The sequence below is a fragment of the Thrips palmi genome, unplaced genomic scaffold (assembly GCF_012932325.1).
Source record: "Thrips palmi isolate BJ-2018 unplaced genomic scaffold, TpBJ-2018v1 HiC_scaffold_8, whole genome shotgun sequence".
Taxonomy (NCBI): Eukaryota; Metazoa; Arthropoda; class Insecta; order Thysanoptera; family Thripidae; genus Thrips; species Thrips palmi.
In genome coordinates, this window is record NW_023144635.1 from 3051264 (window position 1) to 3076246 (window position 24983).

Here is a 24983-nt window from a genome sequence, read left to right on the forward strand (position 1 = left end):
TGCGATGGGTTGCCGACGTACAGGCGCGCGGGTACTACTTTTGACTGTCCCTCATGCTCCAGATCGGTGTGGGCGGTGTAACGGAGACAACTCCACCTGCCACTTGGTGGTGGGGTCGCACAACAACAGCCAGCTGGGCTACAGCGAGGTGCTGCGCGTCCCCGCCGGCGCCTCCAACCTGGACATCCGCCAGTACGGCTTCAAGGGCATGAACAAGGACGACACGTACCTGGGTGAGTGGCGGGTGGCTGCGCTAATGCTGCACTCAAGGACAAAACTTTTATGGAAATGAAAAGATTTACTTGGAATAAGGCGAATTCACTTTGAAGAACGATGATTAACCCTCATGGTGTGAATCATCGCCTTGTTCCAAGTAAATTTTCTCGTCTCAAGGAAATAAATTTCTGGGCCGAGCCGGGTATTGAACGCAACTCTCGCTTTCGCAGCGCTGGTGGACCCCGAGACGGGCAAGTACCTGCTCAACGGCAACTTCATCGTGACGCTGTCGCAGCGCGGGCTGATCTACGAGGGCGTGTCGCTGGACTACTCGGGCGCGGGCGAGATGGTGGAGCGCCTCAACTGCAGCCGGCCGCTGCACCGCGAGCTGCTGGTGCAGGTGCTGGGCGCGGGGCCGCTGCACCCGCCGGACATCCACTGGGAGTACACGGTGCACCGGCCCGAGGAGCGCTTCCGCTGGGCGCACGCCGACGCCTGGACGGCCTGCGACGACGCCTGCAACGGCGAGCGCCGCCGCGAGGAGGTGTGCGTGCGCGTGGACACGGGCGGCGAGGTGCCGCCGGACTACTGCGACGACCTGAAGCGCCCCGCCGCGCAGACCGAGCGCTGCAACCCCTGCACTGTGCAGTGAGTACCGTCAAGGGCGATATGGCACGAGTGTTGCCCACCTACTGGGGCAAAGTGCCTAACCTTTAGGCGGCTTTGCGGTCTTTAGGGGTCCTCCCCCTGTATCAGCGCCTGAGCACCGCTCGCACCGCCTGCCCCTTCCTTGAAGACCCGCAGCGTCCTGCAGTGCGCGCTTTGACGGCTTTGCCCCGCAGGTGGCACGTGGCGTCCACGTCGGCGTGCTCCGTGACCTGCGGCCGCGGTTCGGCGACGCGCGTGGTGCAGTGCCTGCAGACGCAGATGGAGACGCGCGCCTCGCACGCGGTGCCCGCCGAGGCCTGCGCGCACCTGCCGCACCAGCCGGCCGACGTGGTGGAGTGCGAGGAGCCGGCCTGCGAGCACTACGCCTGGAAGTACGGCAAGTGGCGAGAGGTGAGTGCTTCGAATCCCAGCCGCCGTGGCGTTTTCGGCGCGAGTACTAAGAATCCCTCTATGATTGCGACGGCAGTGCTCCGTCACCTGCGGCCCGGGGGTGCAGCAGCGCGCCTCGTGGTGCGTCAACGGGCAGGGCGAGGCCGTGGACGAGGCGCTGTGCGAGGAGAAGCGGGACGCCCAGCGCGCCTGCCACGACCAGCACTGCCCGCACTGGGAGCTCGTCGACTGGACTCCGGTAAGGACCAAACCGAACGGTGTGGGTTCGACTCCCGCCCCAGCCGGGGCCCAGGTCGCTTACTCCTTGGTTTTTGCCAGTGCTCTGTGACCTGCGGCGAGGGAATCCGAGAGCCCGCCTACGCCTGCATGGTGGACGCGAGGACCGTGTCGCAGGACTACTGCGACCCCAAGCTGCGCCCCACCATGACCCAGCGCTGCAAGGAGAGGCCCTGCCCAGTGTGGGAGACGGGCCCGTGGGAAGGGGTGAGTAGCCAGGCAGCGCCTGTAGCCTGGCGTAGTGCATTGCAGTAGAGTTAGACCGGAAACGCAGCGAAAGCGAGATGGACTGGACGCGCTCGCTTTGCTTGTAGTGCTCGGTGACGTGCGGCGCGGGCACCACGGTGCGCAAGGTGTGGTGCTCCCTGGAGTCCAAGAAGGTGGACGAGCAACAGTGTAGGGCCGTGGGCGAGCGACCCGCCTCGTCGGAACACTGCATGCACACGCCGTGCCCGGTACGTAGCTGAGAGCGCGCCTGCTGTTAGAGGCCAAGCATGGCATTATGATTGCAATGAGCGATATGTTTGTGCTGCAAATGTGCTTCGTTGACGTGTCGCTTCTGTGCAGCCACCACCAACCACGACCACCACCACGACGACGACCACCACGACAACGACGCCGCCGCCACTCCCGCCGGCCTTCCCGCGCGTGCTGGAGCGCGAGGGCAACGACTGGCTGCGGCGCAACCTGAGCCACCACCACCAGCACCTGCAGCACGCGCCCCACGACGACGACAACAACGAGCTGCCGCCGCTGGCCTCGGCCGACGGCCGCTTCGCGTGGCGCTACTCGGACTGGAGCGCGTGCTCGGCGACGTGCAACTGGGGCCAGCGCGTGCGCCGCGTGCGCTGCGAGGACAAGAAGCTGGGCAAGGAGGCGGCCGACGCGCGCTGCCTCAAGCCGCGGCCCACCAGCACGCTGCCGTGCGTGCAGGCGCGCTGCGTCACCGCCACCTGGATGACGGGCGAGTGGACCGACTGCGCCGCCGACGCCGCCTGCAAGGGGGTGAGTGGGGGTGGCCGGGGCAGGCTCCGGACGACGGGGACGCCGTCGACTGGGAGTCGTGCTCTAGCTCGGTCTTGTTCGGCAGGGCGCGCCCCAGGGCAAGCAGCTGCGCACGGTGCAGTGCGTGTCCACGGACAGCGGCAGCCCCGTCGACGAGGCCTCGTGCTTGGGGGAGCGGCCGCTCCGCAGCCGGCTCTGCAAGTGCACCGGGGTGCTGTCCGCTCCGCCGACGCCGCCGACGCCACCGTCGAGTCTCGGCGGCTGGAGGACCGGGCCGTGGGGCCAGTGCTCCAAGTCGTGCGGCGGCGGCACCCAGGCGCGCCGCGTCGTCTGCTCCTCCAGCGAGTGCGACGACCAGGAGAAGCCTCCCACCTACTGGACGTGCAACCACCACGCGTGCCCGTCGTGGAGCCAGGACGACTGGGGCAGGGTGAGTCGAGTAGGCGAAACTAGAGCGCCACCTGGCGGCGCCTGGCGGCGGGGCCGCGAGCTTGCCAGTGACGCCGCCTTCTCCTTGCAGTGCTCCGTGTCCTGCGGCCCCGGCGGCACGCAGACCCGCTCCTTCGTCTGCATGTCCTGGCAGAGCGAGGTGCTCGCCGACGAGGCCTGCGCGGGCGAGCGGCCCGCCATGGAGAAGAGGGCCTGCCCCAGCACCCCGCCGTGCCAGCCGGCCGGCCCGCGCGGCACCAGGCTCACCAAGTCCACGAGGGGCTTCGCGTGGAGGCCCAGCCCATGGGGTCCGGTGAGTAGCCGCCGCCGCCGTAGTAGCCAACCTGATTCAAGTGCTCCCTGAACCTTGCAGCAGCTTCAGAACGCTGCACCACTGTTTAGTCGTCTGTACTCCTCCCGCCCGGGCTTACACTGTGAGTCTGCCCGTCGCTCCTTCCACCTCTGTCCCACTGCCTCGCGCTGTACTCGCTGTACTTGTGCACCTGTTCGTTGTGCTGTTTATGTAATTTTGTCTCCTGCGTGCGCGGCGCCCAGCCGCGAGTCGCCAGTTGTCCCAACGCATTGCCCACGCAGCGCGCTGTAGTCACCCCTTTCAGTGGTTCCTACGCCTCGACGGCGTCTCCATGCCTTCGTAGCCTCGTGTCACTAATGGCGTAGACTGTAACAGTGTACCGTTCCCTAATATCCCATTTCGAAACCATGTTTTCGGTTCCTGCAGGTATTCGCTTCCATTACTAATCCACTTTATTCATCATCACACCTGTTGATTTCTAATTGGAAAGTGCGACGCCGAACCAAGTTCCCCACCCGCCTTCCCCAGCCTCGTGCTCGCACTGTGTCGCACTGTCGTCGTCCTTGTTTTGTTTTGTTGTCTCTTTTTGGTAATGACCGCCATGGTTGCCTCGCAGTGCTCTCGGAAATGCGGCGAAGGGAAGCGCGTCCGCGAGGTCCCTTGCGTGGACAGTAAGACGAACCAGACCGTGCACGAGATCTTTTGCGGTTCGAATCGACGGCCACGCCTGCAGAGCAGGTGCTTCCGCCGGCCCTGCCCCTTCGACTGGGTCGAGGAGGCCTGGTCAGAGGTACCACGCACACTTCTTTTTTATTATCCTTGTTTTTTTTTCGTTTGTTATTTTGGAAAAAAAAATATCTAGCGTACGGCCTTTTTGGTTGATGTTTCATTTTTCATGCACTGAATTTTTGGATCGGGTTGTTTGGAATTTTTATGTGTGCCGCTCGTCTTTTGTTTATTTGTTTTCCTTGTTGCGCTCGCACCCCCTTCTTTCCCCTGTGCACCTTTCCCCATTGGTTGCATGCGGTATCAAGCCTCTCTTATTGCACGCTCATTCCTCATTGTGGTTTTCATTCTCATCCCGTCTCACAAATTTTTCAAAGTCGACCTCTTGCACGACTCTCTGTTTCATTTTCATTAATCCATAACATTCAGTGAGTATGTATTTTTGTCTTCCGTTTTACGAATGACCACATCTCCTGGGAGTTCTATTTACGGTTGGTGTAGGTTGCCTGGAAGTGCCTGGAGTGGAATGTCGTCAACATGACTGTGCATTGGTGTGGTTCTGGTACTTGTCTTGTTATCACGACTTTTGGTTTGAACTGTACACTTTGGAGGAGAGGTGGCGCACGCTACCGGCTTTTCGGTGGGCTCGTTTGATAGACCTCCTGCATGCCTGTCGTGTTCGGCCAGCAAGACGGCCTTGGCCGTGGTCGTGTCTGACGTCATCCTCTTGCCCCCGCAGTGCTCGCAGCCCTGCGGCGGCGGCCGCCAGTTCCGCACCGTGAGCTGCCGGCGCCTCAACGCGTACGGCTGGGTGGACCCGGAGCCCGTGCCGCAGGACCGGTGCGACGCGTCGCTGGTGCCGGCGGCGTCGCAGCGCTGCAACGCCTGGCCCTGCTCGGCGCCCTTCCTGTGGGAGGCGGCCGACTGGGGGCCGTGCTCGGCGCCGTGCGGCCGCAAGGGCCGCCAGACGCGCCGACTCTTCTGCCGGCGCCGCGACGGCCGCTTCGCGCCGCGCTACAACTGCCCGCGCGAGCACAAGCCGCCCCGCAAGCGGAAGTGCAACCAGCGCAAGTGTGAGTCACGCCAAAAGAATAAACAAGAACAATTGTTGTTTTCATCCAACCCGCTAATTTATCTTGTCGTTCCCCACGCAGGCGGCATGGCGTCGTGCGTCGACGCGAAGCGCGTCACGGGTTCCACCCTGGACACGGAGTACCTGCTCGTCGTGGGCGGCAAGAACATGTCCATCTTCTGCGCCGGCATGAACACGTCCACGCCGGCCGAGTACCTCACGCTGCCGGCCGGGGAGCGCGACAACCACGCCGAGATCTACGACCTGAGGTGAGGACGGGGCCGATGTCTCTTTCGCTCCCTTACGGGACGCCCGTGAGAGCGAGAGAGACAGTGCGATGAGGGTATAGTGCTCGTTGTGACGCGTTGTCTCGCTTCGCAGCCTGCAGCACCTCCGGTCCTGCCCGTACGGGGGCGCCCGCAACGACAACTGCTCGGTGTGCGTGCCCAACAAGCGCAGCCCGCCCGGCCTCACCACCTTCAGCAGGGTGCGCCTCGACGTGGACACGCTGCGCGTCCGGAGTAAGGCCATCTCTATGGAATGATTCCGAGAGTCGCTTTCGTCGCGCCGTCTCTCTCGCCACGAGTGTGAGAGAGACAGCGACGAAAAGCACTCTCGGAATGAGTCCCCACGTCCTCGCCAGACTGTACCCCGACGGGCTGGCCCTGCCTGGCCTAATCGAGTGCCTTTTGGTGCCTTTCCTCTCCGCAGCGGACGACTGGACCTTCTCGCGGCAGGTCAAGGGCGAGCACCAGGTCAAGTACGGCGAGGCCGGCGACTGCTACTCGTCGCTGAGCTGTCCGCAGGGCCGCTTCTCCATCAACCTCAAGGGCACGGCCTTCAAGGTGTCCGAGGCCACCACCTGGGCCGAGTACGGCAAGAATCCCTCGATCCGCGTCAACCGATACGATGTAGGTACCCGCCCCGTCGGTGGCGGTCACGCCATTGGCCACTCGGCGGCTCAGCGCGCGGGTCGCGTGCCGCCCGGGCGTTTCGGCCTTCCCGAGAAAAGAGCCCGACTGTCATGGCAGTCCCACACAGTCGGGACGCTTTTCGAGGGTCGGCTCGGTGGGCCGCGGCCTCGGTGCGGATGGCGATTGCACTGTGATTGCATTGATTGCATTGTTGCGCTTGTGCAGGGCGGCCGCAAGGTGCAGGGCAAGTGCGGCGGCTACTGCGGGGGCTGCCGGCCGTTCCAAGGACTCAAGCTGGACGTGCTGCCGCCGTAGGCCCCGCCAGCGACGAGGAGAGGTGCAGGTGAGTGGCGGGAAAGGGGGAGAAGCGCCCGACGACGCGCAGGTAGGCACGGCGGCGGCCACTCCTGCGCCGCGGGTTGCCTACCTGGCGGTCTGCGGGCGCCCCGGCCTCGCTTGAACTTAAGGCTGCAGAGCGGCGGGCCGAGCGAAGCGGCTGACCTGACGCTCGCAACTTTGTTCGTAGAAACCTCTCGGCTCAACCGACGAGCGCCTCGGGGCGCTTCAAACCACCGTGCGGCGAAACTGGAAGCAGATGAGCCGGACCGTGCCGGGCCGAGCCGGACCGAGCCGGACCGAGCCGGGCCGCACCACACGCCTCCCCAGTGACTCCGTCCTCTGCAGTGGCACCGTGGCCGCAGGGCGCAAGGCGCCGAGTCGAGAAACAGGCATTGGTCCGCTGACGCCGCTCACGCCAGGGTACACTGCCAGAAAGAAACACCGTCCGCAACGCGCAATGCAAAGTCGCTTCGGCAGGTTTGCAGTTTGACAGCGCTAGTCATGTTGTGACCTAGCTGAGGAGTGGAGGCGATTCGCGAGACCCCTGTCCACTGTCCACTGCCATGTGAGACTGATTGTTGCAGATGCCATATTGTCTCTGTCATTCTGTTGGCGCTCCTTCGCTGTGCAGGGATCCTCTGTGATAACATCGACGCGGCGCGGCGCAGGAGACCCGGAACAGGGAAGGCCGCCCCTTGTCAGGCCCTGTAGTCCGAAACGTACTTTTAAGTTTGGAGGCGTCAGTTCTCCAGTGGTTCTGTTCCTAAATGGCTGTGCTTGTCGGCGATGCAACCAATGCCTGCCAATGCCTGGCATGTGTTGTACGCGGGCATTCCAATGTGTACGTATGTGTGTGTATATGTGTGTATGTGCGTCTGTAGTACTTGGTATATAAATTGATATTATAGAGGTAGGTATTTATTTGTAAACGACATTTCATGTTGGACAGATGCTCGATGTGTCTTGGGTGAAATTACTTTGCATCACATGACGTTTTTGAGGTGTGTTATTTATTTTTGACGATGTGACTTGTCTATTGTCCGTAAGGACCAACTGTACCTGTATTCCCCATATGTTTGGCGCTGTGGGGTCTAATATATTATATGTCTGAGTCGTGTATAGAATATACATATATAAATATTGTTTCTCTATATTGTACAAATGCCAAGCATGCTATGCAAGATGTTGTGTCATATTATTTATATATTTACTATATGTTATTTTTATGAATGTACATTTTCAGAATGAAAGCTTTTTTTTTGTCTACTGGCGAGTGGAGGGGTACTGATGTAGTTGCTGGCGCTCAATCTAGGTTATCTTGTCATCCCCTTAGGACCATTGTTCTAAAGTAATCATTTTCCACGACGTCTAATTTTAAGATAACTTATCCCTCACCTCCTTGGCCCTCTAGTTCTGTAGCTTTAGATTAATTATTATTGCTCTGTACGAAACTAATTGTAAACTTTGGGAATGAATCTCAATGTGTAACTGCTGCCAACTCTACTAAAGTGTCCTTTTCACGCCAGTTTCAGTGTATATAAGATCTTATCTATGTAATCCACATTTTCACCCTCCTAAAAGTTACCATTTGTCACCAATAATATTTGTATTCAAGTTATGCTGAGAACACCAGTGTATAAGGAAATAGGATTATAAATGCTGTAGTATATTATGCCAAATACCATGTAATAATCTAAGTGATCATGATTTGCTTGTCTGAACCGCTCAGCGGACTTGTAATAACCATTGGGCTGTTACTCATGTTATTTATTGATAAATACAAACACCACCACTGCCATGCAATTTGTGTATTAAACGTAATGCGAAACGAAACCCGAATGTTCCTTAGAAGCCTGGGTCGTTGGGGTTGACGTAGAACTCGACCAAGTTGATGAGGCTGGTGGCGGTGCCCAGGATGAGCGCGCAGATGCCGAACGAGATGATGGCGATGTTCTTGTACACCTTCCAGTTGCCGCGGCCCCGGCCGCCCTCCTTGTCCCAGAACACCACCATCTCGATGGCGGGCGGCATGATGAGGCCCAGCGAGGCCAGGCACAGCGCGCCGATCAGCGACATGAACACGTCGAGCCGAGGCACGGCCACGGCGATGCACACTGCAAAAGCAACCAAAACAACCCTTGAGATTTTTCTTTAAGGTTTTGGTTCTAAGACACATCCTAATGCCTTCACCTGTCATGATGCCCAGCAGGATCCTGTAGATGGTCTCGCTGCGCGCGCTCTGCTCCCCCCAGCGCCTCTCGATGGCCTTCATGATGATCTCGAATGGCACGTAGAACTGCAGGAAGTAAGTGAAGAAGATGGCAATGGACATCATGATCTTCACGGACTGGGCCAGCCTGCGGGACAAAGTCGGGATCAGCTCGAGGAACGGGTGGAACAGCTTGCAGTGCACTTCCCCGTGCCAGACGCACCCCTCCTCCACGGGCAGGTTGAGCGTGATGGCGTCGTCGGTGTCCTCGCCGTACTTGAGGTAGCCGAAGAAGCCCACCGTGGTGTACAGCACCGTGGTGACGGTGAAGCCGAAGCCCAGCACGCCGGGGCAGCCGGGGAAGCGCCTCGGGTCGCGCATGTTGTTCTCGAGGGGCATCACCTGCAGCCGGATGGATACGTCAGCGCCGTGCTGGGTAGGCAGCACTGAACCTTGCCCGACACGGCTGCGCCGCGGGTTGCCTAGCCTTGCATTCGCAGGCGGCAGCCTCCCAGGGTAGGCAACACTGTAGGCTACGCCACACGGCTGCACCGCGGGTTGCCTAGCCTTGCATTCGCAGGCGTTGGCCTTCTGCGCCACTGTTACCCACCACGCCGATGCCCTCCAGGGCGAAGATGACGGTGGAGAAGTAGAGCGGCACGGTGTAGTAGTGGCCCACGGCGAGGCGCTGGGAGGGGCTGGGCACGTCGCGTAGCATGTAGTAGAAGCAGATGATCATGCCCACGATGATGAGCGCGTTGGCCAGCATGGACGTGGGCGACAGGTACTTGAGGTCGCGCACCACGATGAACAGCAGCACGAAGGGCAGCAGGCACACGATGTACAGCCGCACGTCGTACTCGCTGTAGCCGTGGTGCTCCATCACCTGCGGCACGTTATCCGGCGTGAGAAAGACCCGTCCCGCGCTGGCACGTTCACCAGCGGCCTCGCCGCGACACGCCGCGACACGCACCTGCTTCATGTTGGACGCGATGAAGACCAGGTAGATGCAGCAGGTGCCCAGCAGATTGATGGACATGAGCCAGTTGACGCTGTGCCTGCAACGAGGTGCTCCCGGTTAGGCACGCCGCCGTGACGGCCCAGCAGACTGATTCCGAGAGTCGTTTTCGTCGCTCTGTCTCTCTCGCACTCGAGGGGGCCCCATCATAGGTATGAGAGAGACAGGGTGACGAAAACGACCCTCGGAATCAGTCCACTGGCCTTCGCCGAGACCGAGACCTTGATCCTCTAAGTGAGTGGAGCGACTCAAGGCGCGTCTCGCGGCCCGGGCGGGGCGGGCGGCCTGGGCCACAGACACTGTAGGCTGCCTCCGAACGTCGTTTGGACCCCACGGGTGCGAGAGAGACAGTGCCACAAGGCGCCGTTCGGAGGCAGCCTGCTTCGGCCTAAGGTCGGCGGGCGGACACGGCACTCGCCACTTAAAGCGACCCGAAGACAACGCGTCTTTTTACTTGGCTATCTTGGAGAGGAACCGCGTCCGCTTGGGCCCCGTCTTGAAGCCCAGCTCCGCCACCTCGGAGAAGTCCAGCTGCGGCACCCTCTCCCGGTGGTACAGCTCGTGGGCGGAGACGACCTGGACGGGGACAGCACTGTCAAACCAAGTGTGGAGAACTCCCTGCAGAACTCCACACTTCCTGGACATGTGGAGTTTGCACTCTCTACCCCTTCAAGTGGGAGAAGCTCACAGAGCCCCCATCGGACAGGGGCCTACCCCTTGGCATGATGCGAACGTGGAAGTCCACACTTTAAGTGTAGAGACTGCAAACTCTGCACACCTCCACACCTCTGCATTTCAGGTGTGCAGTTCTCCACACTCGGTTTAACAGTGAGGGCGTTATTGGTTTTCCAGTGCATCCGCGTGCACGCGCTACGCGCTACTCACCAGCATGTGCACGCAGTACGTGCAGATGAAGCCGATGACGGGCGTGACGGCGAGGGAGAACCACAGGCCGCCGTTCTTGACCGCCTTCGGCATGCCGAGGATGCCGGAGCCCATGCTGCCCTTCATGAGGTGCACCAGGGAGTCCACCTCACTGCAACACGACCGCCGGGTCAGCGCCGCTTTTACAGTGTGTGCACGGTGCACTGCGGCGACGGACGGACACTTACTTGGTGGGGTGCTTGAGATCCCGCAGGGCGAAGGGGTCGAAATCGCCGCCACCGCCACCCCGGCTGCGCAAGCAAGGCAGGGACTTGGTTACATGGCAGCTCTCTGGCCTTTTCGCCCCTCATGGGCTTCATGGGACTGTCAGAGAGTGCGAGAGAGACAGTGATAGACCCCTTACCTTTCCACGTTAGCGGTGGTGGTGGCGGCGGCCGCGGCGGCCGGGGGTGCCTCCGTCACATTGCGGTCGGAGGTTGACTGCGGTGGATTCCTCGCAGCCCTGGGGGGACATGGAGGCGAACAGCGAGGCCAAGCGGCCGGTTAGTCACGTCTGTCCGCTGCACCCGCTTCGCGCGCTTCGCCCTCGCCGCGACCTGTTGGGCCTCGGCTCCACGCAGTTTCACAGTGCACTGGTCACGGTGCTGGCTTACATGTCGCTCGGCCGGGGTGTCCCTGGGCGCCGCTCTCGCCACTTTCAGCGTCCGAGCGCCCGCGCCGTGGGATGACGTCTTGAGCCGTTACCGAGGGTCCTCGAGCAGCCGAAGCAGCGCCTGACCGCCGCCGTCACAGCCGTCACAGTGGTCACTGTTGTCAAGTCTCGACTAGCGCGGCCCGCGCAGCCCGCCGGGCCCGCGCCCGCCGCCCGTCGCACAGTCAGGGGGTACCCGACCGGCGCCCCGCCCCGCCTCACACCGCCCTAGTCCTCCAGCAGACTGATTCAGACAGTCGCTCTGTCTCTCTCGCACTTGGACGGGGCGCCCCATGAGTGCGAGAGAGACAGGACGACGAAACGACTCTCGGAATGAGTCTGCAGCCTGCTCCACGGGGCCGCCACGCGGCAGTGGGGGTAGTTCCCAGAGGAGGCCAACGAGGGGCCCGCGCCCCACCCACCTCCGCGTTGGCTCTCCCAGAACACGACCGACTTTGTGGCTGAACTGATTCGCTTATGTGTTCGATAGCTCATCATTGATTCGTGAATGCTAGTGTGAAGACAGCCACCTTTCTTTCACGGACTGTTCCGAGAGTCGTTTCCGTCGCTGTCTCTCTCTCTCATTGGCCCCCCTATAGATGCGCGTGAGACAGAGCGACGGAAACCACTCTCGGAATCAGTCTGCTGATGTAGTCTTGATCACTACTTACGCATCATTCATTCGTGGCGAGTGAATCGAGCCACGCGAATGGATGCCTCTCCGTTCGGTGAGTGAGCTTTTCCGTCTTTCTCACGCCCCCCCCTCCCCTTTTCCGGTGCCATTTCCCGCGGATTCTGTTCGTTTCCGCTCCTGCACTGTACGGTAACCTTGACCATGGCGGCACGGCGGCATGGCGCGGGCCTTGGTATTAATTCGGATACATTGGCTGGCAATTGGAGGCGCCCCGGCAGTGCCCCGGCAGTGCCCCGGCAGTGCCCCGGCAGTGCCCCAGCACGGCGGGCTCGGCGGGCACGGGCGTGTAGCGTGTACCGCGTGAATGGCACCGCTGTTCAGAATCAGCCTGCAGGTCAGGGGCCAGGGCTCTGCCTGCTTTGCCGGGCTACGCTATGCACGCGCTTCCACGAGTCGGTGCAAGGCGTGCCACAGTGGGCCAGAAGACCGGTGGAGGCGGCCAAAACTCTAAAGGCATTTTGAGCTCCAGAGTCGCTAAATGAGACTCGAATCGGTCGTGTGACCCCACCAATGGATTGCTCTCCGAACGAGGAATCCAGTGGTGGGGTCACACGTTCGGTTCGAGGCCGATTTAGCGACTCTGAAGCTCAAAACGCGTCTAGAGTTTTGGCCGCCACCACCGGTCTTCTGGCCCACTGTGCGTGCGACGGGGGGAACAACTTAACTTCCCAAAATACGGAGCAAGGCTCTCTCCCTCGCACCGGTGGAGTGGGCCGTAGGGGTGCGAGAGAGACAGAGCGAGAATTGCGTGCGGCGGAATCGTCCGCCTGGATGGCAGACGAGCTCGTCAACCCGAGACTGTCACGGTGTAGTCCGATTCCGCTGCGCGCACTAGCCGCTCTGTCTCTCTCGCTCCCCTACGGCACTCTCCATGAGTGCGAGAGAGACAGAGCGCAACAGCGCGCGACCGGTGGGCCGCCTCGGCCGCCACTACATAAATCCTCCAGTCAGGCTGCCCGTTGAACGTTAATGTCAATGTTAAATTTGAATTAAGCGTCGTCAAAGCGCCGCTAACTGTGTCCCCTGACCTACTTTTTATTCCCGCCACCGCGCTTGACATTTGGGCTCCGCGCTTTGCGCTACAAGACACAGCCGGTTCGGCCCGTTTCGAGGAGGCAATGAATGCAACCTTGAGTATCTATTCTGGCCGGCTGAGGAGGCGAGTAGTGTCTGGTAGTGTAGTGTCTCAAACGCCCCAAAGCCCACCGCGGTGCCGTGTTGGCCGTGATGACGAGCCACACGTGCTTCTGCTGGCTCGTCGCCCTGCTCGCTCTGTCTCTCTCGGACTCATTGGGCGCTCGCCGCGGTGCGAGAGAGACAGTGAATCGCTTCCCCGGGTTTTGCTTGGGATCGTTTCCCGATGCAAGACGCGCGAACGCCCCGCCACAAAGTGCCTGCCGCTAAAAGGCTGGAGGGTCACGGCGTGGCGCGGCGCGGCACGGCGCGGCACGGCGCCTGACTGCAAAACTCGGTGGCAAAGCGGCAAGCCCCGACTTTCCGACCCGACCTCCCAGCCGTGGCGGCGTGAGCACGGACTCGTCATGGTTGGTCATGGTCGGCGTCCCAACGAGGGCCGCCACCACCGCCACCCACCGCGCCGCCGCCAGCCTGCCCAGCCTGCTCTCGCCCTCCGGAGGGACTCGTCTTCCGTGGCCCGGGAAGACGACGTCGACGGCGACGGGGAGGAGGCGTACGGAGCGTCGGGCGGCGGTGCCCTGGCGGTGCCGGTCCGGAACAGGGATCACTTACATGCCTGGGTCGGGTTGGGTTGGCGGTCCGATCTCACGATGTAACAATGGCGTCATTTACACCAACCGTAAATACGTTCATCCTTGTCCGAGGTCGATTCAGTTCAGAACGATGCAGTTTGAGGAGCGACGCGTGTCGCACTGCTGCGGCCAGGTCCCAAATGCGGCACAATTTTGCCGATATTCCATTTGAGACTAAACGGGTCCTCTGTTCACGTGTTTAGTAAAACATCAAATAACTGAAAGGCCATTTCAGCGCATCTTTTTGAAATTCTACCGCTTTCCGGTCGCCGGACGCGACAGTGCCGCCAACTCACTTCCAGTCCACGCCCTCTGAAAAGAATCCGTGGATTGGTATTTGTTATCTTTTAAGAAAGCTCTCCGAAAATGGCAAATAACGTCCAAATTTCAATCATGACAGTATCGTGCCAAATTTACTCAGTTTTTCAAAACACACGAGACGTCATGAGAGACCTGGCCACAACACCCAACATTACTCTCCAGTGCGTGGGAAAGGAGAAGGCGTTAGTAGGTCAAAAGCGAAAAGTCGAAAATCAAAATGGTTAATTGACATTTAGGCTTATTTCGTTGCATTTGTTTACATGCTGTGTGGCATAGACAATGCTGTTATGCGTTTTCACTGTTAATCACAGTTAATATATTTGTCCGGTGTAAATTACATAGAAAATGGAGGCGGATTATCAACCCAAGTTTAGCCCCTCTCGCAACTTGTTAGGTAAGAATATGAAACAACCCACGTAGAGCCTTGGGCGTATTCCTAGTCATATTTCCTCAAATGTCAATGGGCGTGTTCAATGAATTTCATTCATATTACTGAGAATTTCCTTATATAGGTATTTCCTGTTCTCATTTAAAATGAAGGATTGCTAACCTCCTGCTTAGTAATTGATGTCAGTATTCAATCACATTAGTTTCAGACACTCATTTACATTTCTATGCGTTTTATTTCTTTGCTGTGAAACCTAGCGTTTTTCTTCGGGTCTCAAACCACTATTATCTTCTATGGTTGGACGACCAGCACAGGGAATTTATTTTTGTGTATGAACCAGATTTGCTCAACTTGTTTTGCATTTCACCCCTTATGTTTTCACCTACTCATGGAGACCTTCTGAATTAATCAAATATTCCTTTATTGCAGCTCATCATGACAGTGACGAACCGTATCCAAGTCTGTCTGATTACCATGACTATGAGCCAAATCTTGAGTTTGACGACACGGAACTACAGCACACTGCTGTTGACGGAGGTAATAACTAAATATGCTGCATAAGTGTAGAAATGGCATTTAGTATACGTTATTATTGCATATTTCCTCCCACTCTCTCCTCAATCATAAACTTTTCTAACAAGCTTGATTTTTTGTGTTTAATTCTTGTTAGAACTTGCCGAAAAACTTGTCGAGGCTGGTGGGCTAGACTACTTGGAATCACCTGTATCGGATGGAACAATTGAAGAGAACTTTGAAGAAGAGCTTGTTAACGCACCAACCTTAGCTGCTGGTATGGATAGTCTTTCATACCCATTTCTTGATGAAGATGACCCTGAAGATGAAGAAGATTTTAGTGATGTATCTCGTTATGGCATTGTGGACGTAGTTGGTGATGATACAGTGGGCAGAAAAATTATTGTTGTATCCGCTTGCAAACTACCAAGCAATAAGGAGTTGGATCATACTCGTTTATTAAGGTATGTCTTCTTTATTACAAGTAGTGTGTTTCTTAGCAGTCTTGATTGAGTTACTGTGTAAAGAACCTAATGGTTTTCATATATCTTTGGCAGGTATTTAATGTACACCCTTGACAAATACGTGGAACAAGACTACAGTCTTGTGTATTTTCATCATGGTCTGACGAGCAAAAATAAACCACCACTTTCATGGTTGTGGCAAGCATATCGTGCCTTTGACCGCAAATACAAGAAGAATTTAAAAGCCCTTTATCTAGTCCATCCAACAAATTTCATACGTGTTGTTTGGCACCTATTCCGAGCTGTCATAAGGTCAGTGTGGTACCTATGAGGAGACTTACTTTTGTGTATTTCAAATTCTAAATAATCATGTAACACTTATGTTGCAGTGCCAAATTTGGTCGGAAAGTGATGTATGTTAATTACCTACAAGAGCTGTCTCAACATTTGGACTTGGATCAGCTTTGTATTCCTCAAGCTGTTATTGAGTAAGTTGGAAATTTTCATATGCATCCACTAAGGATATGCTCGCCTTTTGGGTTTTATTTGTATCATAAAATTATATTTTTTAACAGACATGATGAAAGGGTAGCTGTACGAAGCAATCGTTCTACCGTGCCCAGAACAAGTGGTGCCACACCATCTCCTGCATCAAGTCCTGTACAAAGTAGATTTATCACTCAACAATTTGGTGTATCTTTGCAATTTATCAAAGACAACCATGGAGGAGAGGTGATTCCTCCAATCATGCGTCAGTGCATTGAATTTCTCAGCCAACCTGATGGTTAGTAAGATTCACGTGTTCCACCAGTTGATTTACTTTGTTGTATTAAGCTTACTGAATGGACTTTTTTTCTTTTTGAAGCACTAGAAACAGAAGGCCTTTTCAGAAGGTCAGCAAATGTTACTTTGGTTCGAGAACTTCAAGCTAAAGTAAATCAAGGAGAAAATATTGACTTCCATAGTGACGTCCACATAGCTGCTGTATTGCTTAAAACATTTCTTCGTGAGCTGGAAGAACCTCTCATGACTTTTGACCTTTATGATGAAATCGCTCAATTCCAGGGTAAGTTAAACCCTTGCGTTACCTCTGTGTGTGTATCCCTTTAAGATTTTTAAATAAATATTCTCCTGCTTTCATATAGTGTTGCCTCGAGATGATCGACCCAAACGAGTGAAAGTTTTAATTCTAGAGAAGTTACCAGAAGATAACTATCAAATTCTTAAATACCTTGTTCAATTCCTTTCTAAGGTATGTTGTGTGGCAGTCTTATTTTTCACTCTTCACATTCATTGGTCTTTTACAATACTAAGTAGAGGTTCTTTCTTTGAATTTCTAGGTAATGGATCGTTGTGATCTTAACAAAATGACATCTTCAAATCTGGCTGTTGTATTTGGTCCTAACCTCGTGTGGGCACAGACCGGCCAGCTGTCCTTAAGCAACATTGGTCCAATTAACATGTTCACAGATTTTGTACTCACTCATCATGAATCTATATTCATCATCTGAGGAGGATAAGTATGAAGTCAACCTTTTGCGTAATGCTGTGTATCCGTACCTGTTACAGAAAATTCTGCTGTGTTCTAGTGTCTTGCTTGTTCTATGTGGTTGGCTGACATAATATTTGACATACACATAATTAAATTCAATATACGTATCAGCTTAGCTGAGCAGCTTCATTAATGATTAGAATGTATGTTTACTGTTTTTTTGTAAATCTACATTGTGTCTGGGGATCTTTTATCTTTCTTTTCTCTATTCTCAAGACTTCGTGTTTATCTTGGCAGTACATAAGCTTTTTCTGCCATTCAGTCATAAATCTTTGTAGAAGATTGTATTGTCTTTTTATAAAAAGTCTACAAAAATTACGTCCCTAATAAACATATCTTGGTTGGTCCTTGTGGGGATGTTTCTCTCTAGCAGTTCAGCCAGCCACTTAGAACTGGCAATGAATTCCACAGCTTTATCCCTAGTTGTGATTGGAGGATTTGTTGATTAAAGGTTATAAAAGATAATATTTTTGTAGTGATGTGAAAGACGTATTCTTCTGTATGGGATAATGAGTGTGCATAGTATGTGTTGTAGTAAGATAGATTTGTGAGATTTATTTTCAAGTTGAGGCCTACCCTTTCTTCAAGTTTTAATTGCCTGTATTTGTTTTCCTCTAGTACATGTATTTTGACCGCATGAAATGTTCTTTTTGAACTAAGGATAATGACCATAGAGTGTTGACTTGCATGCAACATGGACACCTTAATTGTATATAAATCTTAAGTTTATAATGTTTTTAATGATAATCATATCTTTTACATTTTAAGTTGTGGTTTGTAATTTAATCTGTCATTCCACCAGTACCCTATACCCTTGCTGCTCTTCTATGTTTTTTTTATTTGTTTTTTCGTTTTTTTTTCAAATGCAGAATCCCAAAGCTGTAACAATAAGTCTCTAAGAAATCATACCTAAAATTTAATCTATATGTGTTTATTTTTTTGTTATAACAGAGTTTATTCTTGAATTGTTATGTATTCAATCCTTGTAATTTAGAGCTAGTCCAAATTGTATACCTCGGGAGTTGATTTCCTTTTTATTGTATGTTAGTTAAATAGTGGTGTTTTGGGACTGAGCGCCAACTTTCATAGGTATTTGTAAGCAGAGATATCACAATGTAATGCAGTGTTACAGCTTTTGGTTTTCTTTTGGTCAGAAGGTTCATCATTTCTGTAATTTTTCATTTTACAATTATTGACTGATTGTCTATGATCAGAAATTGGGAGTCATGCTGATGTGATATTTATCCTCTTTGAGTTTCACTATGATGAACCAAGTTCTGAGTTTTACTTTATTTGTAACTTTTAAAAAACGGTACGGCCGCACCTTGTCGAATGTAGCCTTTCATACGGGCCGTAATATTTTGATTTGTGTGTGCTGACTGATTTGTTTGGCTAGTATTGGGAGGAAACATAACAACAGGCTTTCAGGACTCAGTTGTAATGGCTATGTTTATTTAATGTTAGGGACCATCTCGGTGCATGCATGCATGCATGTGGAGGTAAAGTATATGATGTTTTAAAAACTCTGCCCCAACCCAATGTTATAATGCATCCAATTTTAAAATGAATGTAATGGATTGGACTGACTAATCTGTGAGATCTTAGTCAAATTAGGATTAATCATGCATGGGTACATGACTGGGTTATGAATTGACCTTTCAATGTGGAGTATGGACCATAGGTCATTCAGGGGGGGTAAAAATGAGGATCTTATTTCAAGTCAAACCCCTTCTTCTTGTCTGGTTTGGCTAAGTGTTACCATTAATTTATAGTGAAGCATGTCTCTATGCATTTTGTAATTTTTAATACCAAAGATTTCAGGCAATTGTTCGTCCCTGCCTGGTGAAGCACAGCATCAGCTGTACAACTGTTAAAAAATCTGAAATCAGTTTTCTCCATGGCAAGCTGTTTAGATTCTTGTCAACTTACCTTGGCGCCAGAGCTACCTGGCAGTACACAAATTTGGGTTGAAAAGCATTTTATAACTAAGTTCAATAGAACTACTATGTACCCATTCTGTACATAGCTGTAAAAAAAAATATATTTCAAGTCAAAATTGGTGTTATTGTTGTCACATGGCTTCACTGTGACTGTTCCAACTTAAACTGAAGAACTTTCTTGATTCAAATTTATTGGATGTAATAGGTAGCACATGTAACCTCAACTTCCTGGTGGTGACCAAGCAAAGTAATTTTTAAGACAACTCTTTTGACGGGCGGCTGAGGATTGCAATAGAGAATGTATGAGATTAATATCCCATTGTTTGGTTGGTTTGTTGCACAATATTGTTTTCATATATTCATGACAAGAATTAGTATGGGAATGGAAAAAAATTGCTCAAAAGTAACTCCTGATTTTTTTGATTTGTACAAAAGCAAATATGTTGTTTGACTTCATTAGTTTTTAGTTGAAGAAAGTGTTGTACAGTGATGTGATATAAATTTTGGATGGTTAAAGTTTATCAGTTTTTATGCTGCTGTACACTAAAAAACAGCAGTTTCAGAAATCAATAGATTCAGTAGCAAAATGTCAACATTTTTTGTTGTTTCTTTTGTGGAATGATTTTTTTTTCCCTCATAAAAGCCATGCATTGAAACTGCAGCCTTTTTTAAAATTTTACTTTGTAAAGATGAGGAAGCTGTTAACTTTCTTTAATTTGTAAACAAGACAGTTCAGCTATTCAGAAATGAACTTATTTCTCCTTTCAACCAGTGCTATGCACAGAACTTGCAATTTTTTAAAAATTTCTTATTGCAGTTGTTTGCTTGTCCTATCCCGGTACTTGTACCAAATACAGTCAACCTTACCTAGCCTTACATGTGTCTTCAAATTAAGTGAGAATCTGCATGGATATAAGTGGCTTCCAGATTACTGTGCTCATCAAAGATAAGAAATCGTGACAAATATTTTTGACTACAGCTTGGTTGTAGTCAGTGTTTGTCCAGATTACTGTGCTCATCAAAGATAAGAAATCGTGACAAATATTTTTGACTACAGATTGGTTGTAGTCAGTGTTTGGAAAACTCTCTTACTGCACAGCTTTCTTTAATTCAGTTCATTCTCTAGTCAGTTCAGTATTTGCTTTAAACCATGCCTCGTCGATTGTGTTCGAACCCAGAGAAACATGGCCTTTATGTTCTGTTATATTTTTCCAATTGTGTTTTCTTTAAGTGATAGTTTCACATTCCCTCTTGATACTGGTCTTATTCAGTAATATGTGTCTTAGCGGAATCTCTGTCTTCTTTTAATGTGCTGTCATGTATAACTTTAATTTCATCTTCCATTGAAGCCAACTATAATTGTAATACATTTTGATACGCTATTAACCTTTTCTTAAACACTTAGTGCACAGGCTTCAAAGACTTTGCTTCCTGTATTGCAGGAAAAGTGAAGGCAAACAGACAGCACTATTATGGATGTTGTGAAATAAACATAATAAATCTTAGTTGTGAATTGTTTTTGTTCTAGAATAAAGGCTCACAATTGGGGTAATTTAAAAACTTTCTCCGTCAGCATTTCATAATTCATAATTCATACAGTAAAATAAATAGGCAATAAAGATTTACAAGACAGTTCATAATACCTTAAAATATTGCATCAGTAAAATTGATTAAGATTTGCTAATCAGCGAGATCCATTTGGCTAAAATATCGTCCTACAAGACAGATCAATAAGTTAACAGCTGCAAGCTCAGTTGCATCAGGGTCAACCTGAAACCAAATAACATTATTAAATGAGCTGCATGTCACAACTTCCTTCAAGGTGAGTGAATAACTAAAAACTATTTTACCATAATGTTTCGTATTTGCTGGCAAGTGCGAGCAATAAATCTGATAGTGCTACAGGTATCGGGGTGTAGAGGTAGTTCCAAACAAGACAGCAAGGCAAATATCCATTGTCCATGACGATGAGTCATATGATTACATTCTTCTATCCATTGACTATGCCAATTCAAAAGTGTGTCTACCATAGGCTAAAAACAAGAAAAGAAGAAGAAGAAAGACTGGAGATGGTGGTGATTAAATCATTCAATAGAAGACTCTTCTTTTTTTTTTCAATCAGGAGAGAAGGGGTTTACCTGACCCATGTTGACTAATATACTGAGGAGTGGTGGACTTCCACTGTCATCAACTCCATCACACTTGGGACCAAAACAAAGAAGTTCCCATCCTTTCTTGTCTGCTAAGGAAGGCTGAAGAAGTAAATCATAATCATATGTAACTTTAAAACAGAAACTGTCTCCCTGTCCTTTTTCAGTAATATTGACACAAATAAGAAATTATAAATACCAAAGATATCTGAGGCCCAGGATGACGGCAAGCTTTCCTCTTGGCCATTTTTTGACGCAATTTAGAAAATTCAAACACCTGTTTTTCTTGCCACTCTATGCTTGGAGCTAATGGTGAAACTTCTTTCTCTTCCTACAGAGCACAGCAAAATCCAATGAATGCAGTGTCAACACAATGTTCATGAAATTGCCATTAATTAAAAAACCAAGCCATATGATTATTACCTCACTTAAGGAGGGTTGAGGATTACTGGACAAAGGGGGTTGAGCTGTGACAACACGGTCACAACGTTTAGCTTCTAGCATTACTCTCTGAAGGTACTCCATTCCATTCGAAGGTAGAACGTTCAAATCAATGTCGCTTTCATTTATGCGACTGACGGGGAATGCTGTTGCAGGGGCATAGTCAGAGTCATCACTGTCCATTTCTGGTTAATGATACGGTGCAGCGAGATGAGGTTAGAACGCAACCGGCTTCTCGTTTTGACACTAGCTCACTAATATCTGTTCAAATTTCAAAGACGTGCAACGAGCTTGAAATGTAATTATCAATAAAGAATACAATGGCAAGATACTGTGAATTGATAGATACAATAAAAAGCGTCAGTAGTGAAAAACAAGTTTAGTTTTCAAAGCTTTCTGCTGGTGTTGTCGCCAGCGCCAGGAGTCGGAGTATGAAAAACTCGTAAACGGTCCGTAGACCGGAGGAGCACCCGGGAGCCGTGTAGGATCGGGCGGATCGGGCCGACGCTCGGGATTCGGGTTCGGGTTCGGCGAGGGGGAGGGGGGTTGCAGAAAGTGAAAAGGGGAGGGGGAAGGCTGGCACCCCCACCTACCTAGGTAGCTCTAGCTCTAGCCGAGCCGACGAGGCGCTGCGCCCTCGCACTCCGTTCATTCTTTGAATCGCCTTCCTAGTGGATTGTCGGTTTGCGCTCCTTTTTGCCCTCGATTTTTCTCGCTTCGGCGCTCCAGAGTTGTGCTCCAGTGTTGTATCTAGCGCTTCTGCTTTGCGCACTCATCTCCACCGTCAATTAGGGCTTGTTGCGATTTGCCTTCCTTTTTGCCCTCGATTTTTCTCGCTTCGGCGCTCCAGTGTGCTCCAGTGTTGTATCTAGCGCTTCTGCTTTGCGCACTCATCTCCACCGTCAATTAGCGGTTGTTGAACATCATGATGTTGACGGCCAATTTACACCCTCGCCGCGGTAAGTAAACTCTGTTGTGGTTTTGTGTTTGTTCTCCCGCTTGCTCGCCGCGTCGCCGCGTCATGGGTCCGCACTCGGCTGCCTTCGGGCTTGGCCTGGACAGTGATTGTCCCCAGGTCTGTGCGTCGCGCTTTGCATCGGGCTGGTCACGAGAGTTTCCCTTGAGAGTGGGTTTGCCGGCCGAGCCGTCCGTGCCGGCCCTGCCCCATTCGACAGCGTGGGGCGGCTCGCGCCCTCGCGGCTCCCCGTCTCGTGTTGGCCCGGCCTTTGTTTTGGTCGGGCCGCGCCGCGTCGCCGCGTCTCTGCCGGGCTTGGCCGCGTTTGGTCTGTTTAGATCTGTAGGGCTTTTCGGTCGGGGTGGTCTGGCTGCGGCTGCGACGTTTTGCAGCCTAGTTGGCGCCAGCTGGCGTCGGGTCGGTAGTGATAGACGTCATAGTACGGACGTGGCGTAGAGCGAGCGGCCTAGCGAACCCCCGCCCCGCCCCCGTCGTTTACTGACAAAATTTGCTGTTCTGTATGTCTGCATGTCCTCCCGGGATTTCCGGGCAGGCTTGACTGATTCAAGTCTTCCGAGTCCATGTGTTCCCCATGTCGTCGCGCGGCGCGCAACCCCACCCCACTTGACCGCCCCGCGATTGTTGACTTGCTGCCCGAGTAGCGCTTTGCGCGGCTGGACCAGGCACTGCGAGTGGCACTTCCGGCGCGGCTTGTACGGCCCAATGGTTTGTCAATCCCACAAGAGATGGACGATGTGCTCGCTTGGTTTCGACGGAGCCGTGCAGAGACAGGCACTGGCCCCCGTTCTCGCCCGCACTCGCCCGTTCGGGCAGCGTGCGTTCGCTCGCTTTGCCTCCCTCGGCCCCGCCCGCCCACCGAGCCTCGTGTTGCAAAACAAGCCCTGCCCTGTACCCTGTACGTAGTTCCTTGCTGTGTGCCCTGCCGTGCCTTCAGTGTGGTCCCCAGCTCCGGCTCGCTGGCCGGCCGCTGGCTGGCCCTGCGCACCAATCCCACACGTCGCTTCCGTCGCTCTGTCTCTGTCGCACTCATGGGGTGGCATGCTAAGAGCGAGAGAGACAGTGATGTGGCACTGTGCGGCTGGGCTGGGACGCAGAGGACGCGAGGGCCGCCCCGCCCCGGCCTCAGGTTATGTTTTGGCCTGTGATGTGTCTGCAGTGGCTGTTGGGGCAGCTTGACTCGCCGTTACCGCAGTCCGGCCGTGGCGCGGCGTAGCGCGAGCGGCCCTACGCGAACTCCCATCCCCGGCGTTTATTGGCAAAATTTGCTTTTCTTTATGTCTGCATGTGCTCCCGGGATTTCCGGGCAGGCTGGGCAGTCTGACCAAGACTTCCGAGTCTATGCGTTGCCCTCCCCGCGCCGCGCAACCATGGCGCAACCCCACCCCACTTTACGGCCTATTGTTGTCATGCTTTCTGAGTTGGCGCTGGTTGGCGCTTCGCGGCTTCGCGCAGCTGGATCCGGCGATTCGGCACGACGTGTCAGTTTTTCACGCAAGTTTGGAAAGCCTCTGGCTGCCCGCGGTCCAACGGTTTGTTATGGTGCCCGTGTTTAGGCTACCCGATGTGTCACTCGCTGGGTCGCCCGCCGGCATCTATCCTTGTCTATCCCACAAGAGTCAGTAAGGGAGATGGACGATGTGCTCGCTTGGTTTCGACGGAGCCGAGCGATGCCAGCCAGGCCCGCCGGGGTCGCCGAGCTAGCTTGGCCAAACCCGACCCCGCCCGACGTAACTCGTCAACGGGGTTCGTTGGCCGCTGGGGGTTAAAGGGGTGATGGGTTTTGGCTAGGCCGAGCGAGGCGACGACGGCCGCTTCCCAGCACCGAGGCGGCTGGCCGGCTTTGCCCGGCTTGCGTTCCAAGCGACTCTGTGTCTTGTGGCTCAGCCCCGTCTCGTAGCAAACTCGACCGGCCGGCGTGCCTAAGGCGTGCCGGGCCATTCCCCATTCGACAGTTTGTCGCGTCTTTCGTAGGCTTCGCAGGCTGCCGCGCTCGGCTCAACAAGCTCGTTGCAAACGATTGCGTTGCCGTCTCGTCGCGTCGTTGCTCGTGCATCGGAGATTTTAAACCGGGCGGGAAATGAACGTTGGCGAAAACTGTCCTTTCGCCGTCGCATCTTTCATGCTGGTGCATTCCTTTGTTGGTTGTCTGGTTTGTGTGTGTGTCTGTGGGGGGGGGGGGGGATGTCGTTAGACTGCGAGGACTTCTAGGAGGACTCGCTACTGTTCTAAACGTTTGTTGTGGTCGCGCCGCGTTCCGCTGCGCCTCGTCCGTAGGCATCGGCACAGGCCCTGGCTGCGGGCCGCCCCGGCCGGCAGGTTATTATGTTTTGGCTTGCAATTTGGCACTCGGCTCTGCTGTGGCTGTTCGGACAACTTGACTCGCCGTGCCGCACGGCGTGGCGTGGCACGGCGTGGCACGGCGTGGCACGGCGTGGCGTGGCACGGCGTGGCGTGGCACGGCGTGGCGTGGCGTGGCACGGCGTGGCGTGGCAAATAAGGCCCAACGAACCCGCGCCGTCTGCCCCTGCCGTTTGGCCAATGTGCCTTGCTGTGTTTGCATGTCCTGCCGGGCTGCCGCCGGGCTTGGCTTCCGAGTCCACGCGTTCCCCGCGCCGCACAACCC

The 24983-nt window shown here is 53.4% G+C and overlaps 4 protein-coding genes across 4 annotated transcripts in view; 2 read left to right on the forward strand and 2 right to left on the reverse strand.

The window, feature by feature from the left end:
* The window catches only part of LOC117653038 (A disintegrin and metalloproteinase with thrombospondin motifs 9), a 27732-nt gene extending 19550 nt beyond the window's left edge, over nt 1-8182 (forward strand). The window contains exons 13-28 of the mRNA XM_034398378.1: nt 63-233; nt 447-864; nt 1059-1275; nt 1352-1513; nt 1594-1758; nt 1866-2006; nt 2119-2556; nt 2642-2986; nt 3077-3298; nt 3915-4088; nt 4764-5097; nt 5179-5365; nt 5478-5617; nt 5808-6007; nt 6236-6353; nt 6537-8182. Of these exons, the coding sequence (XP_034254269.1) occupies nt 63-233; nt 447-864; nt 1059-1275; nt 1352-1513; nt 1594-1758; nt 1866-2006; nt 2119-2556; nt 2642-2986; nt 3077-3298; nt 3915-4088; nt 4764-5097; nt 5179-5365; nt 5478-5617; nt 5808-6007; nt 6236-6325 (3404 nt within the window). The 3' untranslated portion in view covers nt 6326-6353; nt 6537-8182. The remainder of the gene's footprint in view (nt 1-62; nt 234-446; nt 865-1058; nt 1276-1351; nt 1514-1593; nt 1759-1865; nt 2007-2118; nt 2557-2641; nt 2987-3076; nt 3299-3914; nt 4089-4763; nt 5098-5178; nt 5366-5477; nt 5618-5807; nt 6008-6235; nt 6354-6536) is intronic.
* Nucleotides 8096-11273, reverse strand: LOC117653440 (proton-coupled amino acid transporter-like protein pathetic). Its single transcript, XM_034399097.1, has 10 exons — nt 11115-11273; nt 10865-10963; nt 10689-10751; nt 10462-10612; nt 10031-10152; nt 9532-9616; nt 9169-9444; nt 8782-8960; nt 8540-8706; nt 8096-8463 (listed from the first exon to the last, which is right to left on the reverse strand). Coding segments are annotated over exons 1-10 (1413 nt in total). The 5' UTR covers nt 11117-11273; the 3' UTR covers nt 8096-8194.
* Nucleotides 11274-14072: 2799 nt separating this feature from the next.
* On the forward strand, nt 14073-20298 carry LOC117653855 (rho GTPase-activating protein 1). The gene is made up of 9 exons (XM_034399821.1): nt 14073-14330; nt 14754-14861; nt 14995-15301; nt 15395-15613; nt 15691-15789; nt 15877-16085; nt 16167-16367; nt 16447-16553; nt 16642-20298. Exons 1-9 carry the CDS (start codon nt 14282-14284, stop codon nt 16810-16812), a joined length of 1470 nt encoding a protein of 489 aa, XP_034255712.1. The 5' UTR covers nt 14073-14281; the 3' UTR covers nt 16813-20298.
* A 44-nt stretch (nt 20299-20342) lies between these two features.
* On the reverse strand, nt 20343-21871 carry LOC117653856 (gem-associated protein 2). Its single transcript, XM_034399822.1, has 6 exons — nt 21734-21871; nt 21367-21645; nt 21143-21274; nt 20932-21045; nt 20644-20826; nt 20343-20563 (listed from the first exon to the last, which is right to left on the reverse strand). Exons 2-6 carry the CDS (start codon nt 21565-21567, stop codon nt 20474-20476), a joined length of 720 nt encoding a protein of 239 aa, XP_034255713.1. The 5' UTR covers nt 21568-21645; nt 21734-21871; the 3' UTR covers nt 20343-20473.
* Between the last annotated feature and the right edge of the window lie 3112 nt (nt 21872-24983).